This window comes from Patiria miniata, unplaced genomic scaffold, assembly GCF_015706575.1.
Source record: "Patiria miniata isolate m_02_andy unplaced genomic scaffold, ASM1570657v1 HiC_scaffold_18, whole genome shotgun sequence".
NCBI classification, from domain to species: Eukaryota; Metazoa; Echinodermata; class Asteroidea; order Valvatida; family Asterinidae; genus Patiria; species Patiria miniata.
In genome coordinates this window covers 6,281,003-6,297,804 of record NW_024037056.1, presented here as the reverse complement: position 1 = coordinate 6,297,804, position 16,802 = coordinate 6,281,003, and the positions used below count along the sequence as shown (strand labels likewise).

General features: G+C 39.4%; 1 protein-coding gene across 2 annotated transcripts; it reads right to left on the bottom strand.

Moving 5' to 3' along the window:
- Positions 1-1,468: 1,468 nt before the first annotated feature.
- Positions 1,469-15,935, bottom strand: LOC119724419 (growth hormone secretagogue receptor type 1-like). Of its 2 annotated transcripts, XM_038195467.1 has the most exons (5): positions 15,684-15,935; positions 11,852-13,384; positions 10,632-10,855; positions 2,918-3,018; positions 1,469-2,559 (listed from the first exon to the last, which is right to left on the bottom strand). In XM_038195467.1, the coding sequence occupies exons 2-4, from the start codon at positions 12,819-12,821 to the stop codon at positions 2,920-2,922; spliced, it is 1,293 nt and encodes a 430-aa protein (XP_038051395.1). In that variant the 5' UTR covers positions 12,822-13,384; positions 15,684-15,935; the 3' UTR covers positions 1,469-2,559; positions 2,918-2,919. The 2 variants fall into 2 exon arrangements, with proteins under 2 accessions (XP_038051395.1, XP_038051396.1); XM_038195468.1 differs by lacking the exon at positions 2,918-3,018.
- Between the last annotated feature and the right edge of the window lie 867 nt (positions 15,936-16,802).

Sequence of the window (16,802 nt, the reverse complement as noted above, 5' to 3'; positions counted from 1 at the left end):
AAAAAGAAAACCCAAAATGGCGCCCCCTATTTCTTTTGAAAGAAGTTCTGCATGTAGCACTTTTCAGATCTAGGATGTGAAAGCCCAAATTAGAAGATCGTTCAAATCACTCATGTACTTTTTTAGTTAGGAAATTTTGTCCACGGCATTAAGGTACGTGGTATTTCAGCAAAGATGAAACCATGTCGTGTCATGAAAACGATATCAGAATAATCCCATAAGTCTCCAGGGTAGCCAGGTATCCGGTTCGTTAGTGTGACGTCACCTCCAGCACTTTCTGCACGACTGGAACCGGAAGTTAACGCAGCTTGAGCGTTTGTAGCCAATAGGCGCTCTAGAAATCAATGGTGGGCGCGCGTGAATGACGTTTTTACTAACGAACCGGATAGAAGGCAGGGCAAGACTAAAAACTCTTGACATTTTAAAGCATGTTTTTTTAACATTGGAAGCAGAAGGTGTTTAAATAAAGGTTATGATAAGTGCCAGTTATCATGGTTATGAGAGTGTTCTGATTTTTTTTATATGTATTTTTTTTTCGTTTTGCTGAAATATCACTCACCCGTGTGATCCATGAATCCGTGTTTAAAATTCCATAACTGGAAAAGTACATTAGCGATATGAATGATTCTGTTACTAAAAGAAAGCTTATCAATTGGGCTTTCGTATCCTAGATCTTAGGGGTGCTACATGCAGAACTTCTTTATAAAAAAATAAAAAATAAAAAAATAGGGAGTGCCATTTGGGCTTTCTTGTTTTTCTCACCCTTTACATTTTCAGTATCATACCAAGCTAACAAAATCTGAACTATTCATAAATACCCAAGAAAGGAATACCCATTCCTATTGGTCTAGAGCCCGTCACGTGGCCGGTTTTAAACGGTTGATAAAGACATGGTTGGCTGGTCTTAAACACTTCTCCCATGTCACATGAAATTTTGACCCCTATGAAATCCGTTGCCAGCACTGTTTTATTGGTTGAACGTGCACAATCTTCACGAAGGCATGCGCAAAGCTACCAGTGAGTCAGTATTTCATAGTCCTAAATTCACCCTACACCGGTACATCTGCGTTATGCGCCACATCACGCAGTACGCGCGACGCGCGCGTCAATCTCGGCTTCGGCTCGGGTAATGGACCGATCCAGTAAGCCCCGCCCACTGCGCACAAGGCAATTATCACGCGCTCCTCTCCAATGCCACGCTGCATTTTCCTGCCGCGCGCTTCATACGCGCGTGCACGCATGTCGGACATTTGTGCACGCACGTCGGACATAAATCACGGCTGTGATTGGTAAGAACACCATGGGGCGGTGCTTACTGGATCGGTCCATTATCGGCATCCAGACTACAACCGGTCTTAAACAGAGTGTTTCATACCTCCCAAGCATACATTTATTCCCTTACTATGAGCTTCAAGCTTGAAACTAATGGTCAACTCTTATGGACTACAACAGTTCTGCTCTATCTTGCGCACAAAGTAATACAAGCAGTTTCAGCTCGATCATCACATTCAAACTGCTCCGTAACATTCCTTCATAATCCGCACACCATGCAATCATTCCAGCTCTTAAGCCAGTAGGCCAGCTGCATTGAGGAAACTTTACCAATGGTGTCAAGGTGCTTGCATACCAGCCAACAAATAAAGTATGTTGATTTTGGCAGAGGCGCATGATTAAACGTCTTGTAATCCTACAGGTTACCAAAAGGTCAACTACAATATCCTGTTTAGCGATGTTGTTAAGCAATCAAATAATATCTGTAGTAGTTTTACAATAGTAATTATAGGCCACATGCATCGAGGAAAGTCTACCAAAGGTGTCGAGATGCTTTCATATCAGCCAACAGGTAAAGTATGTTGATTTTGGCAGAGGTGATAAAACAATGGTAATCCCACGGGTTACCAAAAGGTCAACTACAATATCATGCCTGTTCAGCGATGTTGTTTAATAAGTAATATCTGTGGTAGTTTTACTATTATGCATTAATTACATGTTTTTTTATTTTGTATTTGTTATTGTACGTGTATGTAGTCATGTGTAATGTATGCAGGGTCCCCATGGAAACCAGTTTTAATCGCTTGGGCATACCCTTGGTAAGGAAATGTAATGTAATAAACATTGCAGCATATATTGCATTCCAAATATTCAGAGCTATACTTCTAAAAACTCTGCAATGTGATACAATACTATATATCATATCAAATAGTTTATACCATTTCTCTTTGATACAGGTGAATTAGATAATAAACATCTGCAAATCAAATTAAACTACACACAAAATTATAAGAAAAATGTATTTTCCTATCAACGTATAGCTAACTGTCGTCAAATGATCCCCAAAATCGTATCAGTCACTTGAAACTGCGTTTTCGTGATTTTGTAGGATCAACAATTGACCTTTGTTTTCTAAACTCCTTGTTATAACTGGAAAATCCATAAAATCAAGAGAAATAACGGACGAAGATGTGCTCATTATACATATGTCATTCCTGCCGTGCTTGGTTGCAGTGAGCGCCGTTCATGTTTGTCGCCCAAGAACCAGCGAGTGCAGATGACGCGTTCCTGCAGAAACATAAATGAAAGAAACACGAACTTGTTTAAAATTGGTACAACTCTTTATCTGGGAGTTGTGCGTACTATAGTATTAAGGTTAACATTCGGCAACGGACGGCCTTTTTATCCTTAATGCTAAACAAGAAGCAGAAACTCAATGGAGTGTATTGAAATTCAAACAAAGTTCTCTGATATTGTTGCAAAATTGGTAAGCATATAAATACGTTAGTTTAACAAATCAAAACAGGTATAATTTAAGTGCAATTTAGTGATTAAAGCATTCGTTGAAAGTGCATACACACATTTTTGATAATTATGGACTTGCTTCGAACATTTGCATGAAATAAAACGTGAGTGAGATATTTACGATCAACACAATGTCGAGGTCCCTCGGCATTTCAGGCAATGAGGATCAGCAGTCGTTTGGAAGGTTTCATGGTGCCGACTACGTGTGGGTGAGACACAAGACTGGGACAAAATGTGCACAAAATGAAATGAAAACAGTGTCCACATCAAACACACAATGATCAATTCAACAACAAAATAACCGATCAAACTTTATCACAACATTTCGAGATGGCAAACTCAAAACAAAATTCATGGATTGAAAGTGATGTAATTCTATTAAAACTGTTTCACATATACCTGCATGTACTGTACGATTTGAATTGAAATATCGAATGTAGATCAAGTGAGTGCGCTAATATTTTAGATTGCACCTTATTCTATTCCATGATAGTACGGCAGATTGGCGATGGAATTGTTCATTTGATGATACAAGCATGGAATTTCGCACACAGTCAGAGTATGTCATGAGAAATATGCTTGTCTGTAGGGCCATCGCAGATTTGTCCTTTGAAAAAAAATACTGGTAGAATAACAAGCAATGGCAGCCATTTTGTAAATTGTGAAAATTGAGTGTTGTACGTATATTTCTTCCAAGTACAAATCTGCGATGGACCTATAGCTACAACGTTTTTCTAGGGTATGTTATAACCGTGTGCCAACTATCATGCGTTTATCATCAAATGAACAATTTATTTTGCACCAATCTGTCCGACTATGAGCGGTTTACATCAACTTGTGATTTATTGTGTGGCTAATAGGTTTTGGTGTTTTGGAATAACTTCAGCCTTTTGTACTGTCTTTCTCAGAAACAAAGGTCACTTCCCCCTTCCAAATCGACCAATGTCTGGTTTAATGTACAGGTATTTACGGTCTAAATTAAAGTGTGTTAACAAAATTTGCATGCTCACCATTACAACAGAGCATCAAAGCAACAGAAAAGCTCATGCGACAACATGCTGCGAAACGTGCCTTCAAACATACACCACTGACGATAAACCACAAAGACAAACGAGACCGATGTCTTATGATACTACTTAGGCTACTACAATCAGTCCAAGTCAACATTAATTTACGTGTGTTAGCTAAGAACTGATGACACTAGAAGATCCATATTTTTCATATGTGAAAGTCAACAATATTTTGACAAAACCTTATTGCAAAACAACCTGAAACCTAACACTCTGTAAAACTCAAGGGTCACCAAATCATCATAACAGCTCCTAAAAAATCACTCAATAAACCAAACGACTTTCACCAAACTCCCCATAGGCACATTGATTTCATATCAAATAACCATAGAGTCAACGGACCGGCTACAACGAGACCAAACAATCAATGGGCACAACATCCTGTTCTTCATGATGAGACGGCTCTTCGTTTTATATGGACACATATCAGGTTATCTGGATGGACGCCACCAAGTCGACTTCGTCCCAAACACGACTTTGAATAACTTTCTGAGCAGACGTTACACCACTTTTTCCTCATCTACGACGCCACGTTCAGTGAACATACAACCACGCTTGTCAACCACAAGTGTTGATTTTGTTTGGTAATAGCTAAGCTCAACCACATCCTGAAAAATCATCCACAAAATGTACCAATTGTATCAAGTTTACATCTTTAAAGTAACGTTCTTGTATGACAGTGTTGTTACACGGACAATGAGCCAAATGTCACTCTTATCTACTCAATTTGAAATTATAGTGACTGACCGAAAAGAATGGTCACGTGGAAGAATCAAAGTCACGTGACCAGACCAGACTCGCGAGAGGGAATCAAAAACCATGTCAATCAAGAGATGCAATTACTGTCTGAAGGAGTAGGGTCTAGATTGAAGGAAAACAGCTAAATTTGAAGGACAACAAGCTAAATTGTTCGGTATACGGGAAATATCGCAATAATGACAAAAACTCTACGCAATGACTATCGAACATCACAAACTATACCACAAGTACTTCAGAAAGCAAGGGGTAACAATTACATTCTACCACTGCAAGTTTCGATCTAAGAACAATTCTCTAGGCCATATGCGATAATCTCCTACTTTAATACAGCATTTATTATCACTTTTGATCTTTAAGTGTATTCCTTTACCTTGGTTTTTGCCCTCTTTGGTTGATAAATTCCCGAAATTCTCATGAACACAAATTCAAATATGCAACAGCTCATTGATTTCTCAAATATTTACACTTTTTAAATTAGATATAATCTTCTACTCATCCAAAGGGCTTAGAAATGTATTGAAGAATACCAATCAGAATGACTGGTTTTTCATCAAATGATGATATATAAAAGCCAATAAAATCTAATCACCCGATGTCCTCTGAACTACTTATTTTGTTTTGCCTACACTACGACTGTCTATGGTATATCTTCTTAATGTTTGCTCTATATAATATCTGGTGTACGGGAAAGGCTAGATACCTATAATAGTTCTATAAAACCTGCTACATGTTTTGATGAGGATGAAATCAAACAATGAGTTAGTAAGCCAAAACAAAATTCGAAATCATAATCTTGCCTGGAAGTCCGAGCCTCTAAGAAAGCAAAACCGAAACACATTAATTCATCCATGCAAAGCACGATGTGTTTTGTACTTGAGCCAGGTGCCATGCAAGACTACAAACACAGAAAATGGTGGATGAGCATTGTACCTCGTCTTGCGTCAGGGCGCCAGACTAGCTCCCATCTCGTTAGCGGCTTCTGGGGCAGACTTGTATAGAAAGACTCATGGCAAGTGTCAAAGAATTTACAAGTGTACAGCGAGCAAAAAATGTGCCAAACACACACCACAACAGGCACGAACGAGAATACTGTGCCAACATTTAAGTTGATGTTTGCATGACGTCATTCTCCAAACGAATTATTCGTCTTGTGGAACAACATTCTGTGCATGTCGTGGTTCTGGGTGAAGCAACTTTTGCTCAAAGAATAATGAGATGTTCTGACAGTATACACACTGAGCAAAAGGTAGGGAAACAAGAAGTGGTGAAAAAAGTGTACAAGCAGTGCAGACAAACGCTTTTGAAGCCAGCTTTTCTGACAAGTGGAACGTAAAACGTTACGCATAACTTAAGGCAACGTTGCGTAAACGGAACGCATAACTTAACGGAACGCATTACCGCAGGACAACGCTTTCTCTCAAATAATATTTCACAAAATACTGCTGGAATCAATCAAGCAAATTCCATCAAAGACACTACACTGCGGAATTCAAAACAAAGGCATTTACCAAGCCTAATGTCTCATTATGTTGAATGGTTATTATTTTATAGTCGTCAAAAGCAAAGCAGAAATAGACTTTTTGGCAATGTAGTGTCAATTTTTAGGCCCTTTCCGGGATTCAACGTTCTCGGTTCAATAAACACATAACAGCATCAGACACTGTGGATCACACTTAGGAAAGACGCCATCAACAGGACACAACCATAAATGTTTACCAAAAACAATGAGGATCCAAATATCAAAAAGTTGGAGTACGTCGCAACGAAAACACAATCACGAAATACTCAACCTGAAAATGACAAATCACTCAAATAACACATAAATTACAGTGACATTTTATTTCCATTGTCAACTTTCATTGTAAATTTTTTTATTACGAGGTTGCGCACAAGAAAATGCAGCTATATTTTGCATCGAAAACAGAAAAATGTTCTGAAATCATCCCGCCAGCAATTTAGACCCTCAAACTCAAATTGGTTATAAAAAAACGACAGACACAATGAGAGCACGAGGATAGCAGACTGTAAAGCGAGGAGCAGAACAAATTATGCGAATAAGCACGCGATATTAAAGAGCAAGAAAAAGAAATGTGCCGGTTGGCAAAAAAAAAAAGGATCGAGTATAACTCTCAGCACAAAACAGCATTGCAGCAATGAAAATAGCAAAGAAAAAAAAAACAATCACTAACATTAAGATTAAATAAATTTGTGATGTAAAGATGTGACATCTTTGCCACAGCGAAGCAATGGGGCTAGGCTATTAAACATCCTCCTGGGAAAAGAAAATTCAACAAAGTACCTCATTTTGACTTTGCAAACTTGACTTTAGAATACTTTATTGTCAGTGCACATGTTAGGATTTGAAATGTTTTAGGTATACGTATATACATGCCTACGACTAGATCCCACCTGCGACGGCCATGGCATTCACTGTTCTATATAAGGGCATTTAATTGAATTTTAGTTCGCCTTGCCTCAATATGCGTCCCCGTTTGTCAAATTAATTTTATCTGGAGCATCTCCTATATTATGTCATCCTTGAAGTTAACATTATGCTTCTCTATAGGGAACGCCAAAATGTAATAAGTAAGAATCCACGGTGAAATACACTGCATCTAAAATTTCTACTAGTGAAACATTTTATATCAGTATCTAATGAATACTTCTGACACAAATTTGATGTCGTTTAACATTCCTACTCTGTCATTATTAGAATTTGTTAATGCTAATTCGCATACATCCGTCATTAATACTTTTCGTCAATGTTTCGCTCACTTCAAACACTTCCAAGAACCAACTCAGAATCCACAGATAATCTAGAGGGAATTAATGTGATCTCCTTCAACTAATCATCCAATTTAAGGTCAGTCTGCAGGCTTAATTTGTAAAGAAAAAGATGGTCAATCCCTGACGACTCCCTCTTCGCTTTACGCTCCTGTGATCTGAAAACCCCATGCCTTTCTCTCAATTAACATTTTGAATTACTAATTCTAACTGAACTAATGCACCTGTAATATACAAAGTCAATTTTCAATCGACAAAAAAAAAAAACTACAAAATTTACAGTTGCATCCATAAAATCTACTTAATGTTACAACAAACGATATGCATAATGGTCAATTCTGTACAACTTAAAATGCACAGTTTACTTCGAATGAATAAAATATTCATATATTATAATTATATTTATATATATAGTGCAGAAATCATCCATTGATGAATTGATAAAAATATTTGTTAATACTTCAATATCGCTAAACAAATTTAGACACATGCTTGAATTATTTACACATATTCCCTTTCCGCATAATAAACGTCCATTATTTCCACCATATTTTAGAAGCAATCAATGCTTTTCAAATTTAATAATTAGGCTTTGCTAATTGCGACGATTATACAAACTAAGAAAAGTTCGTCTTCAAATTTCGTGTTGAATCGTTTGAAAAAAAATAAAAAATTTAATAAAATGCTGAACAGTTTCCTGTAATTTTCCATCTCTACTTTGATTTGAATTGAATTGAATTTGAATTTTGTCGAATGTTTTAGCTACCGTCCCGTTATTTTAAAACTATCAGCCCGGTGCGAGTACTACTGATGCACATCTATCTATTGTTTGAGCTTCGGTCTTCTTTTGGATTTCATCTTTGAAGGCCAAAGCAGTAATACTGAAAAAGCATTACATCTAAATATGTTTATGTCTCGCAAATTAAAGCGAAGTTTATATCACTAATCACTGCTAACAACTACGATTACCAATTGCTGCTCCTACATACCAAGAATACAATTCCAATTGCCAAACACATCATATTCACTGAAGATAAGCTACAAACACTCACTTAAGTTTGAAAATTAATACTGAAGACAGGCGTACGTGTTATAAAGACCAGAGGTTCAACACGATGAACGTGTAAGGAAAAACAAAGAAGTCGAGTATGTTGCAAAAGGGCAGATCCTGTAAACGATAGCGATATAATTCGCTGGAGTTCAGCTAGAGTGAGTTCCAACATGTGTGAGGGCAAATCAGCAGTTTAATCTTCCCAAAATATCATTCAAAATAGGCCACTCAAAATGCCACTTATTTATCATTTTGAAATGCTCCTAACGTACTGATAGTTTCATCGAATACAGAGGACACGCTGAACACTGCAGAACACAGTTCGTTAAAAATAACTCCTGGAAATACCTGACTGAGGTAATTTAGTGTAGCAGGACATAATATGCCGTGGCGTGAAAACGATTCACTTATTAATGTTGGAGTTGCATATGTACAAACATTTCGGGTGGTGATTGTGTATCATCTCTTCAATATAATCCCCTAGGCTAAACACTGACATGTTTACGTTACATACCTAGTGTGGACATTCTTTTGTTTTCGTGTGGTCACAAAACTCATTTTACTCACACTGTGAAAACTCTTTCAACCCAAATTGTTTTCTATGGTTCCCTTTAATGTTTCTCCTCAATTTGACACAGGTAACCCGAAAATGCCTCTTAACCTGTTTTCCAGAGAGGGGAAAACCTTGTGTGGACGTGGGCAAGTCCACACAAGGTCGCTGCTACCTGGTTTGTTATGACATCTTTTGTTCGGAAGTCCACACAGTGAATGTTATGCTTGTACACACCCCTCATAGCTCAAACATATAACAGAAATAACAATTACCGGGAATGGGTCATTTGGGAGACAGTCCCATAGACTTGTGCACAAAATTTTTCAAACTTCAATGTGCCCTAACCCAATATTCCCTTGTCCTTTTCCCACGAATTTCAGTATTTTTACTAATTAGACCACGAGCAACAAATATAACCTGATTGCGACCGTAAAACTGTGCCTCTAAAGGGGGGCTGTGGAATTAGGGAGACATGAAAATGTCCCCCTAATGACCAGTGTCTCCCTATTGTCGAAGAAATTACGATAACGTGTCTCCCTAATGGTACATTTGTGGGAATATTCCTCCCCAGAAAAGTCATGAAACTACACCAGTCAACCAGATTAGCGAGCAGTACTCATAAAGACAGAAAAACCTCCACACATTCACATAAATCATGCATTACGTAAAAGCAACAAATCTGTCATGCACAGCGCAAGCATAAACTGCGTCAGCGTCAACGCATTTTTGAATATAAGGAATTGGTTGAAGCAGATTGGACCAAGATAACTTCAAAAAGACAAAATCATCCAAACTTTTTTTTTCATGCTGATAATTTCTGGGGGTTTTTTTTAACGCGTTTTGGCGCGTTTGTTTCTACCAGCAAAGATATAACTATGTACTAAAAAAACTGAGTACAAAATATCGGAAACAGTATAGACAGACAAACTCGAAAATCCCCCAAAAGATCGAGTCTCAATCTTAGTCAAGAAAAGTGGTTGAAAATTGGGATGCACTTGGCGAAACATTACCACAGAACGGATGGAACCACCTCTTGTTTGACATGAAATGTCAAAGTTACAATTTTTGTCCCAAACTCACTTTATGCATAGAACATCATACATCATACTCGTATATGAAACAGTCCACCCCCAAAAAAATTGGAAAATATATACCAAAACAAGTACAGCTTGCACAAAGTTGTTAAATTAATGAACATGTCCCTCCACCTATAACTCCAATAGCAACGAACTCGGCACTATAGTCTGAATGTACATTTTGTCATTTTTTGAACTGGTAAATCATATGTACAACAGGGTCCCAGCAAGCGATAAAACATTTGCATGCACAAGCATGGGTAATCACGTGGTTCAAATCATGCTGTATTGAAACAGTTTCTTGGTGGGGGGTGTTCATTCAGTTTAAGTTGGAATGGGAATCCATAAAAAAATCCAGCTGTTTCTCTCTACATAAAGCAAAGTCAATCCAATAAAGCAATTTCAGCGACCCAGAATGGTCGTCATATCAGCCACATATTCATGCATTTATAACATGCTCATTCTACCACGCGTCACACAGATGTCTGCGTGACCACTGACGTGGTGGTATATCCCCCTCTAGAGTTCGGAGGCGACCTTACTTCTTGACAGAGGATAGTCTTCTTGAAGGCTTGACGGAACCTGGCTGACATGATATTATAGAGGATGGGGTTGATGGTCGCGCTGGTGTACATCAGAACGATGGAGATCTTGTAGAACACATCGAAGTAAATGATCGGTAGGTTCTCATACGGAATGAAGTTTGGAAGGATTCTGATGATGTGGAACGGCAGCCAACACGAAGCGAAGCAACCAGCCACCAGAGCTACAAAGGCAATAAAAAACAAGACATTGGAATGAAGAGTGTGTTTCCCAAAACGCAATATACATGTACGCTATTTTGTTCCCTTTTTAAAATCCTGCTCTCTCCTGGCTGCCAAAAGCAATTTCGACGGCTGTTATATGCTTGAATACAACTTAGGAATACACTAAAGCGAAAAATGAAGTTAAGAAACAGCCGTTATATAATATTGCTTGTATTCTTTGCAACAATTTCACTTTTTTTTCAAATAGATCTGCGCGTTTTGAAAATAAGGTCTTCCAATCGATATCAAAATCAGTACCAAATATTTGTGAATACAGAAATACTGCGAATTTGTGATCAGTAACTACTGCACATTGCTTTAGAAGTCTGCATGAGTCGTCAAGTTATTGACCCCTTGCAACAGCGCTGTTTTGCGTACTCATCAGAGTAAGGACGCGCTGAATTACTTGCTAAGGCTACGGCTTGAAATTGTGCATGGACCTATGGAAGATATCCCATAGACACACGCGTGTTACTGCCGGACGCAGTGGGACAAGTAGAGTACACTCACAAAAGGCATACGCGCGAGTGTGTGATACCGCCACAAATTATTGTGGTCGCCATAATGGGCTCCGTGCACAAGTACCCCTTCAACGCCAGAAAAGGAGAGTTGGGGGAGACCTCGACTGGTTCCCGGTCCATCCACTGCGTATTTCGAATGATCCAATGTTATTGGGGCGGGGATTAATCTTGGAGACCATCGCAAGTCGTGCATACTTCGCGCGCGCACCAGTACAGTACGCACCCGCGGTGTCCCGTCCAAGGCATAGACATATAAATAAATGTATTATATGTCTCTGTCCAAGGGGCTCTCACAAGTGGTAAAAACGCGCCATCTTTTTTTTTGGCGCACGGAGCCCATATTCACAGAGGATACATTTTTGTACAGCACTCATGGATTACATCTGTTTTCCTCAGACAAAAGCACATTATAACAAAGTGGTTCTAAAAACTCACCAAGCATTTTAACAATCTGTTTTCGAGATCGCTCAATAGAGTTCTCTTTCTTCTTCTCATTGTGGTTGATTCCATTTCTGTTCCTCGCTCGTCTTGAGTTGCGTCTCACCGCAACCTCCACGTTCACCCCGTACAGCACTCTCGCAATCAAGGAGTAAAAGATCGTGATCAGGATCATGGGAATAAGAAAGAGCAGCGTAGCGGAGACGACATAGAGACGGTCTATGATGTTGTTCCACTCATTTGTAGGAATACTGCACACGGTTGACTCAGGGATTCCGGGACAAATTTCATAAGTGTCATAACCCAGAAACAGCGGTATGCTGACACCAAGCGAGACAATCCAAATAACGACGATGATTTTGATGGCGCGCGAATGCGAGACGTAAGACTTTGCTTTGATGGGATGGCAGATGGCGATGTACCGCTCTGTGGTGAAAGAAGTTATGTTCAAAACTGAAGTGAAAGTACAGGCCTCGATCAGAAAGTACCGCAACCGGCACATGAAACGAGTGTACGTCCAGGGCCAGGCTTTGAGTTCGTAAGCCACCTCCATGGGTCCGGTGAGTAAAAGTATCAAGAGGTCTGAGAAGGCCATACTGACTAAGTAGTTGGATGTCGTCTGCAGTATTCGGTTCCTCAGTATCACAACTATAGTCAGTAGATTGCCAATGATACCGACGAGACACAGCAAGCCTACCACCGTTATGAAGGGGATAACCTTTGCGTACTCGTAGTGCTGTGGTATCATGATATACTTGAGATGATCAATGAGGGTCTCCCCCGTCATCTCATACAGGTAATAGGCGCAGATGCCGCTCTGGGTGTAGCAGTCGTAAGTGACATCGTACACGAAACTTGACGCCGTGTTGTAGTGGTTTTCCTCCAATGTTGCGTCATTGATGAGGAACTCATAAGAGACATTACACAGATTCGGACCCCCCATTTTGTACGAACTTTCACTTAACATGATTGGAGCTTGTACCGTTTCGCTGCGATCGGGCTAGTTCACAGAAGACTCGGTGTGTTGCTCACCGCAAGAGATCAGGATCACTCGATAACGCAATCACAAGATGGGCACTTTCCATTCTTCCATTTCAATGTTCATTCAGCGAGGCAATATGCAGTTAATTGCAGAGTTTACAGCTCATGCAGAACTGACAATCAAATTAAGTGCACTTTTAATTCAGACACTGAAGTTCAATTAATTCCTAGTAATTTGTTTACCACGCCAACACGCGCTCCTCTGCTGAAAGTGGTTTACCCTTTTCCTCAATAAGATCTCGCACTCTCTGCCTTGGAGCATTTCTTTCAGCCGAGGCAATTGCGAGGCAATCTCCAGGGGAACGGAACACGCAGGACACACATAGGTGAGGACACTGGTGGTAATAACTCAGTGAATTACTACTTGAAGATTTCCTGATCAAGTGGTTGACAACGGGCGAGGCGTTCAAGCTAATAAGCCGACTGCCTTGAAGAGAACGGTGATGGAGGGTCATCGGTTCAAATGAAAAGGTCGATCTTGAAATCCCCCTGAAAGGAAAACAGACGAAGTGAAAGATGTCTTTAATTGTCCAATATCGTGTACATTCTGTCAGCTTAATAGGTATTCCTGAAAACGCCAACTCATCTGGCGTCACGTCCTAAAATAGATATCTTGTCAAAACACATTTCGCTGTTAACGCGTATCCTGGAATTGGTACACTGATATATGACACAAGAGAATTAATGCATCATACGAAGGTGTGGGTTGGTGTGTGTGTTCGCAATACGCAATTCTCAATCGTGTTCTTATACACATTAGAAATTCCTTGTGGAAACAACTGTCAATTTTTGAAATGTTCATGTTTACAAAAGGTCATAATCTTGGACAAGAGCTAACAATAGAGTTGTACCTTGTGCAGAGATCGTGCATGCGTTTGAACTGTCGTTCATTTCTTTCTGCCTTATCTATCCATCGCAAACCCAAGAGCGAAATCAGCGATGCCCCGACTGACAAGTGGGCAGATTATTTACCCCCAGAAAACAAATCACTTTCAGTGAGCCCTACCATCGAAGCATGAAAAACAAGTCTGCGCGGGCGTTATCAAATCACTCATCTTGTGCCCCCGATCAAGGCTATCATCTCTACCCACTAGCCATGTCAAATTACTTGAAGATCCACCTCAACCGGTGATTCAGGATCTTGCACCCAACCCCTTCCGATCTATGTCTTATTTAATTTGTCGAGTCAATTCTTCCACCTTGGTGTGTCTGTCCATCAGGTGGTTAATCGGGCAGAGATCCTGTTTATTACCGTCGCCGTATCCCGACTGTCCTCCACCCACCCCGCTTTTCACCCGCTATTTTGCACTAGATTAACTTTCATACGACCTCATCTTACACACCTGGATGATTTGACAAGGTTGTGATATTGAGATGTTTCTTGGATCATCAATGATCAATTATAATAAGCAACCTGTCATTTACAAGGTGTCAGGTGACGCTCTGGTTTTAGTATTGTGTCATACAAAGAATACGAAATACGGGATATTAAGATTTCATTGTGAATGTTAACTTCAAAGCTTAATATAACATTGTTCTTACATTGTACATACTATGTAACAAATTCATTTGCTTGCAGGCCTTCAGTTTTAAAAAGTGGTTTTAAATGGCGCGCTCCAGTTCAGAAATCGCGCACACTATTCAAAACGAATTGGAAGCGTCCCGCTCTTAATTCAAAAGTTAACTTACTTCATGGATTACTTGTCGCTAGCCGATTTTTTCGTGCAATGCCTCATCGGAAAGCTCTTTACTAATGTAATGCTAGCAAATTATCGATTCAATTTGAAAAAAAAATTTCAAGGCGCCACACCCAAAAAACACGTATACACCAACTTTAAACTCAAACCACAACGAATATATTTCTGGTCAGTATTACATTTCAATGCATTATTTTGCCAGAAACGCAGCTTTCATTGTGTTTAAAAGCCAACAGAAAATCTATGGTATAGTTTCAATGCTTGGGTATTTTCCCCATAGATCAACGATGAAGTCCCACTGTGCACGGAAGCATGAAATATGATTTGCAAAGCAGAGGCCATGTCTGTGTTTAACAAGATCACGGTGTCGAGAAAATTTGTTATGGAAGGGGGAAAAAAATCGGCCCTGGTCTACATTCAGTGCCAATGTTGTGTAGTGCCAACATGGAATCACATTATCAGCTGACATTTCAAGCAGCATGCAGCGCGGAGAATTCATAAGCTGTCTGGACTTACTCTACTGCACAACATGTTTCGCTACATTGACAGTTTATCCACAGCCATTAAGAGTCGGCTCTTTATTTTGTCACAGCTGGCACGGGCTGGGGGCGAATTTAATCCTTTATATATTGGCAATTAAAATAAGATTTTACTGAATGTTGTCTACATAAATGCCTGCAGAAGACATCCAATGAAATGTGCACATTCAAAGTTTAATTACAATCAGACAAAGCTCTTTTTCAATTTTTTTTTTTAATTAAAATTTAAGTAGCATCTGAGAAAAGTGCATGTGGCAAAGTCTGCTTCATTCTTTATAGGAATGGAGAACACTATCACATCCTAGCCCAAACTTCACTCTGTTGAAAGGCTTTCAATCAGACCTCATTTCAATTGGTTATATTTTAGCTGGTACAAATTGTAAAAAGATGAAAGTTTCTGAAGCATTTTTGAAAAAAAAAATCATTAACTCTGTTTAATAACCGACTGTCAAGTCAATCACTGGCTGCTTCTCTTCATTTGAGTGTCCCTTCTAGCAAGTAACACTTCACGGTGTCACGTTTGAATGATAGACGAATATGAAGAAATTTTACCTTTACAGCAGTTCGTGGAAGAGCTTCGACTGCTACGTTGTCCCCTGCGGGCAGACTGTACCGCAGCAAAGGTTTCAAGGCTCCGTATTGTACAGGCCCACTTGAAGAAATGAACGTTATTTTGGTAACTCGTTGAACTAGGGTCAAACCGGGGTCTTATGACAGCTCAGTGGTTGGCCAAAATCCCAAAATTTATGACAAGTGTGGCACCCTTTTTCTTTACGAGGCAGCGGTGGACCTATGGGGAGAAAAGAACGAAAACAGAACAGTAACCCTTGTGCTTCATCGCCTTCAATCATTCTGATCATAAAGTTTCACGCCGTACCTAACTCCGCCGAGGCCTAACATTTGAACTTTCATGATATGACTTCGCACTCAGAATTCAGATGATTTACTTCTAACCCCGTTGCACCACCTGCAGAAAGCACTTGCATGTTAATTTTCTTTGCATTGCATTCATCTTTGAAGACAGGATGCATACAGGGTGAGTAAAAAAAAAACGAAACCCAAATGTCGGGACCATTGTTTTAGTGAAGTTCTGCATGTAGCACTTTCAAAAACTAGGACATAAAAGCCCAATTCATAAGCTTTCGTTTAGTACAAGAACCATTCCAATCACTCATGTACTTTTCAAGTTACGGAGTTTTAAAAACACAACCGCCGTTTTAAGGTTCTGTCCACGGATCACAAAAAAAGTTCAGGGTTCTTTCAGCAACACGAAAACAAATCACACAAGGATGTGTGTGAATTGTTTTCGTTTTGCTGAAAGAACACACACCTTTTGTGTGATCCGTGGACAGAACTTTAAAACGGTGGTTGAGTTTAAAACGCCGTAACTTGAAAAGTACATGAGCGATTTCAATGATTCTTGTACTAAAAGAACGCTTATGAATTAGGCTTTCATATCCTAGATTTTGAAAGTGCTACATTCAGAACTTCACTAAAACAATTGTCCCGACATTTGGGTTTCGTGGTTGTTGTTTTTTAACTCACCCTGTTTAACTTGACCTTTAGTGCATTCTCTGAATTAATCAACAAAATACCTGGAAGATGGCTACCGAATACACAGGGCTTATCACTGAATTTAACCGATTATCCCGATTAAACTTAAACGTACAT

Bases quoted from the DNA above. Each gene is read 5' to 3' on its own strand.
- LOC119724419 (XM_038195467.1), bottom strand. From the start codon at position 12,821: ATGTTAAGTGAAAGTTCGTACAAAATGGGGGGTCCGAATCTGTGTAAT. The intron at 10,856-11,851 runs GTGAGTTTTTAG...TTGCCTTTGTAG, and splicing joins ACAGATTGTTAAAATGCTTG to CTCTGGTGGCTGGTTGCTTC. The intron at 3,019-10,631 runs GTAAGGTCGCCT...ATTTTGTCCCAG, and splicing joins AGACTATCCTCTGTCAAGAA to TCTTGTGTCTCACCCACACG.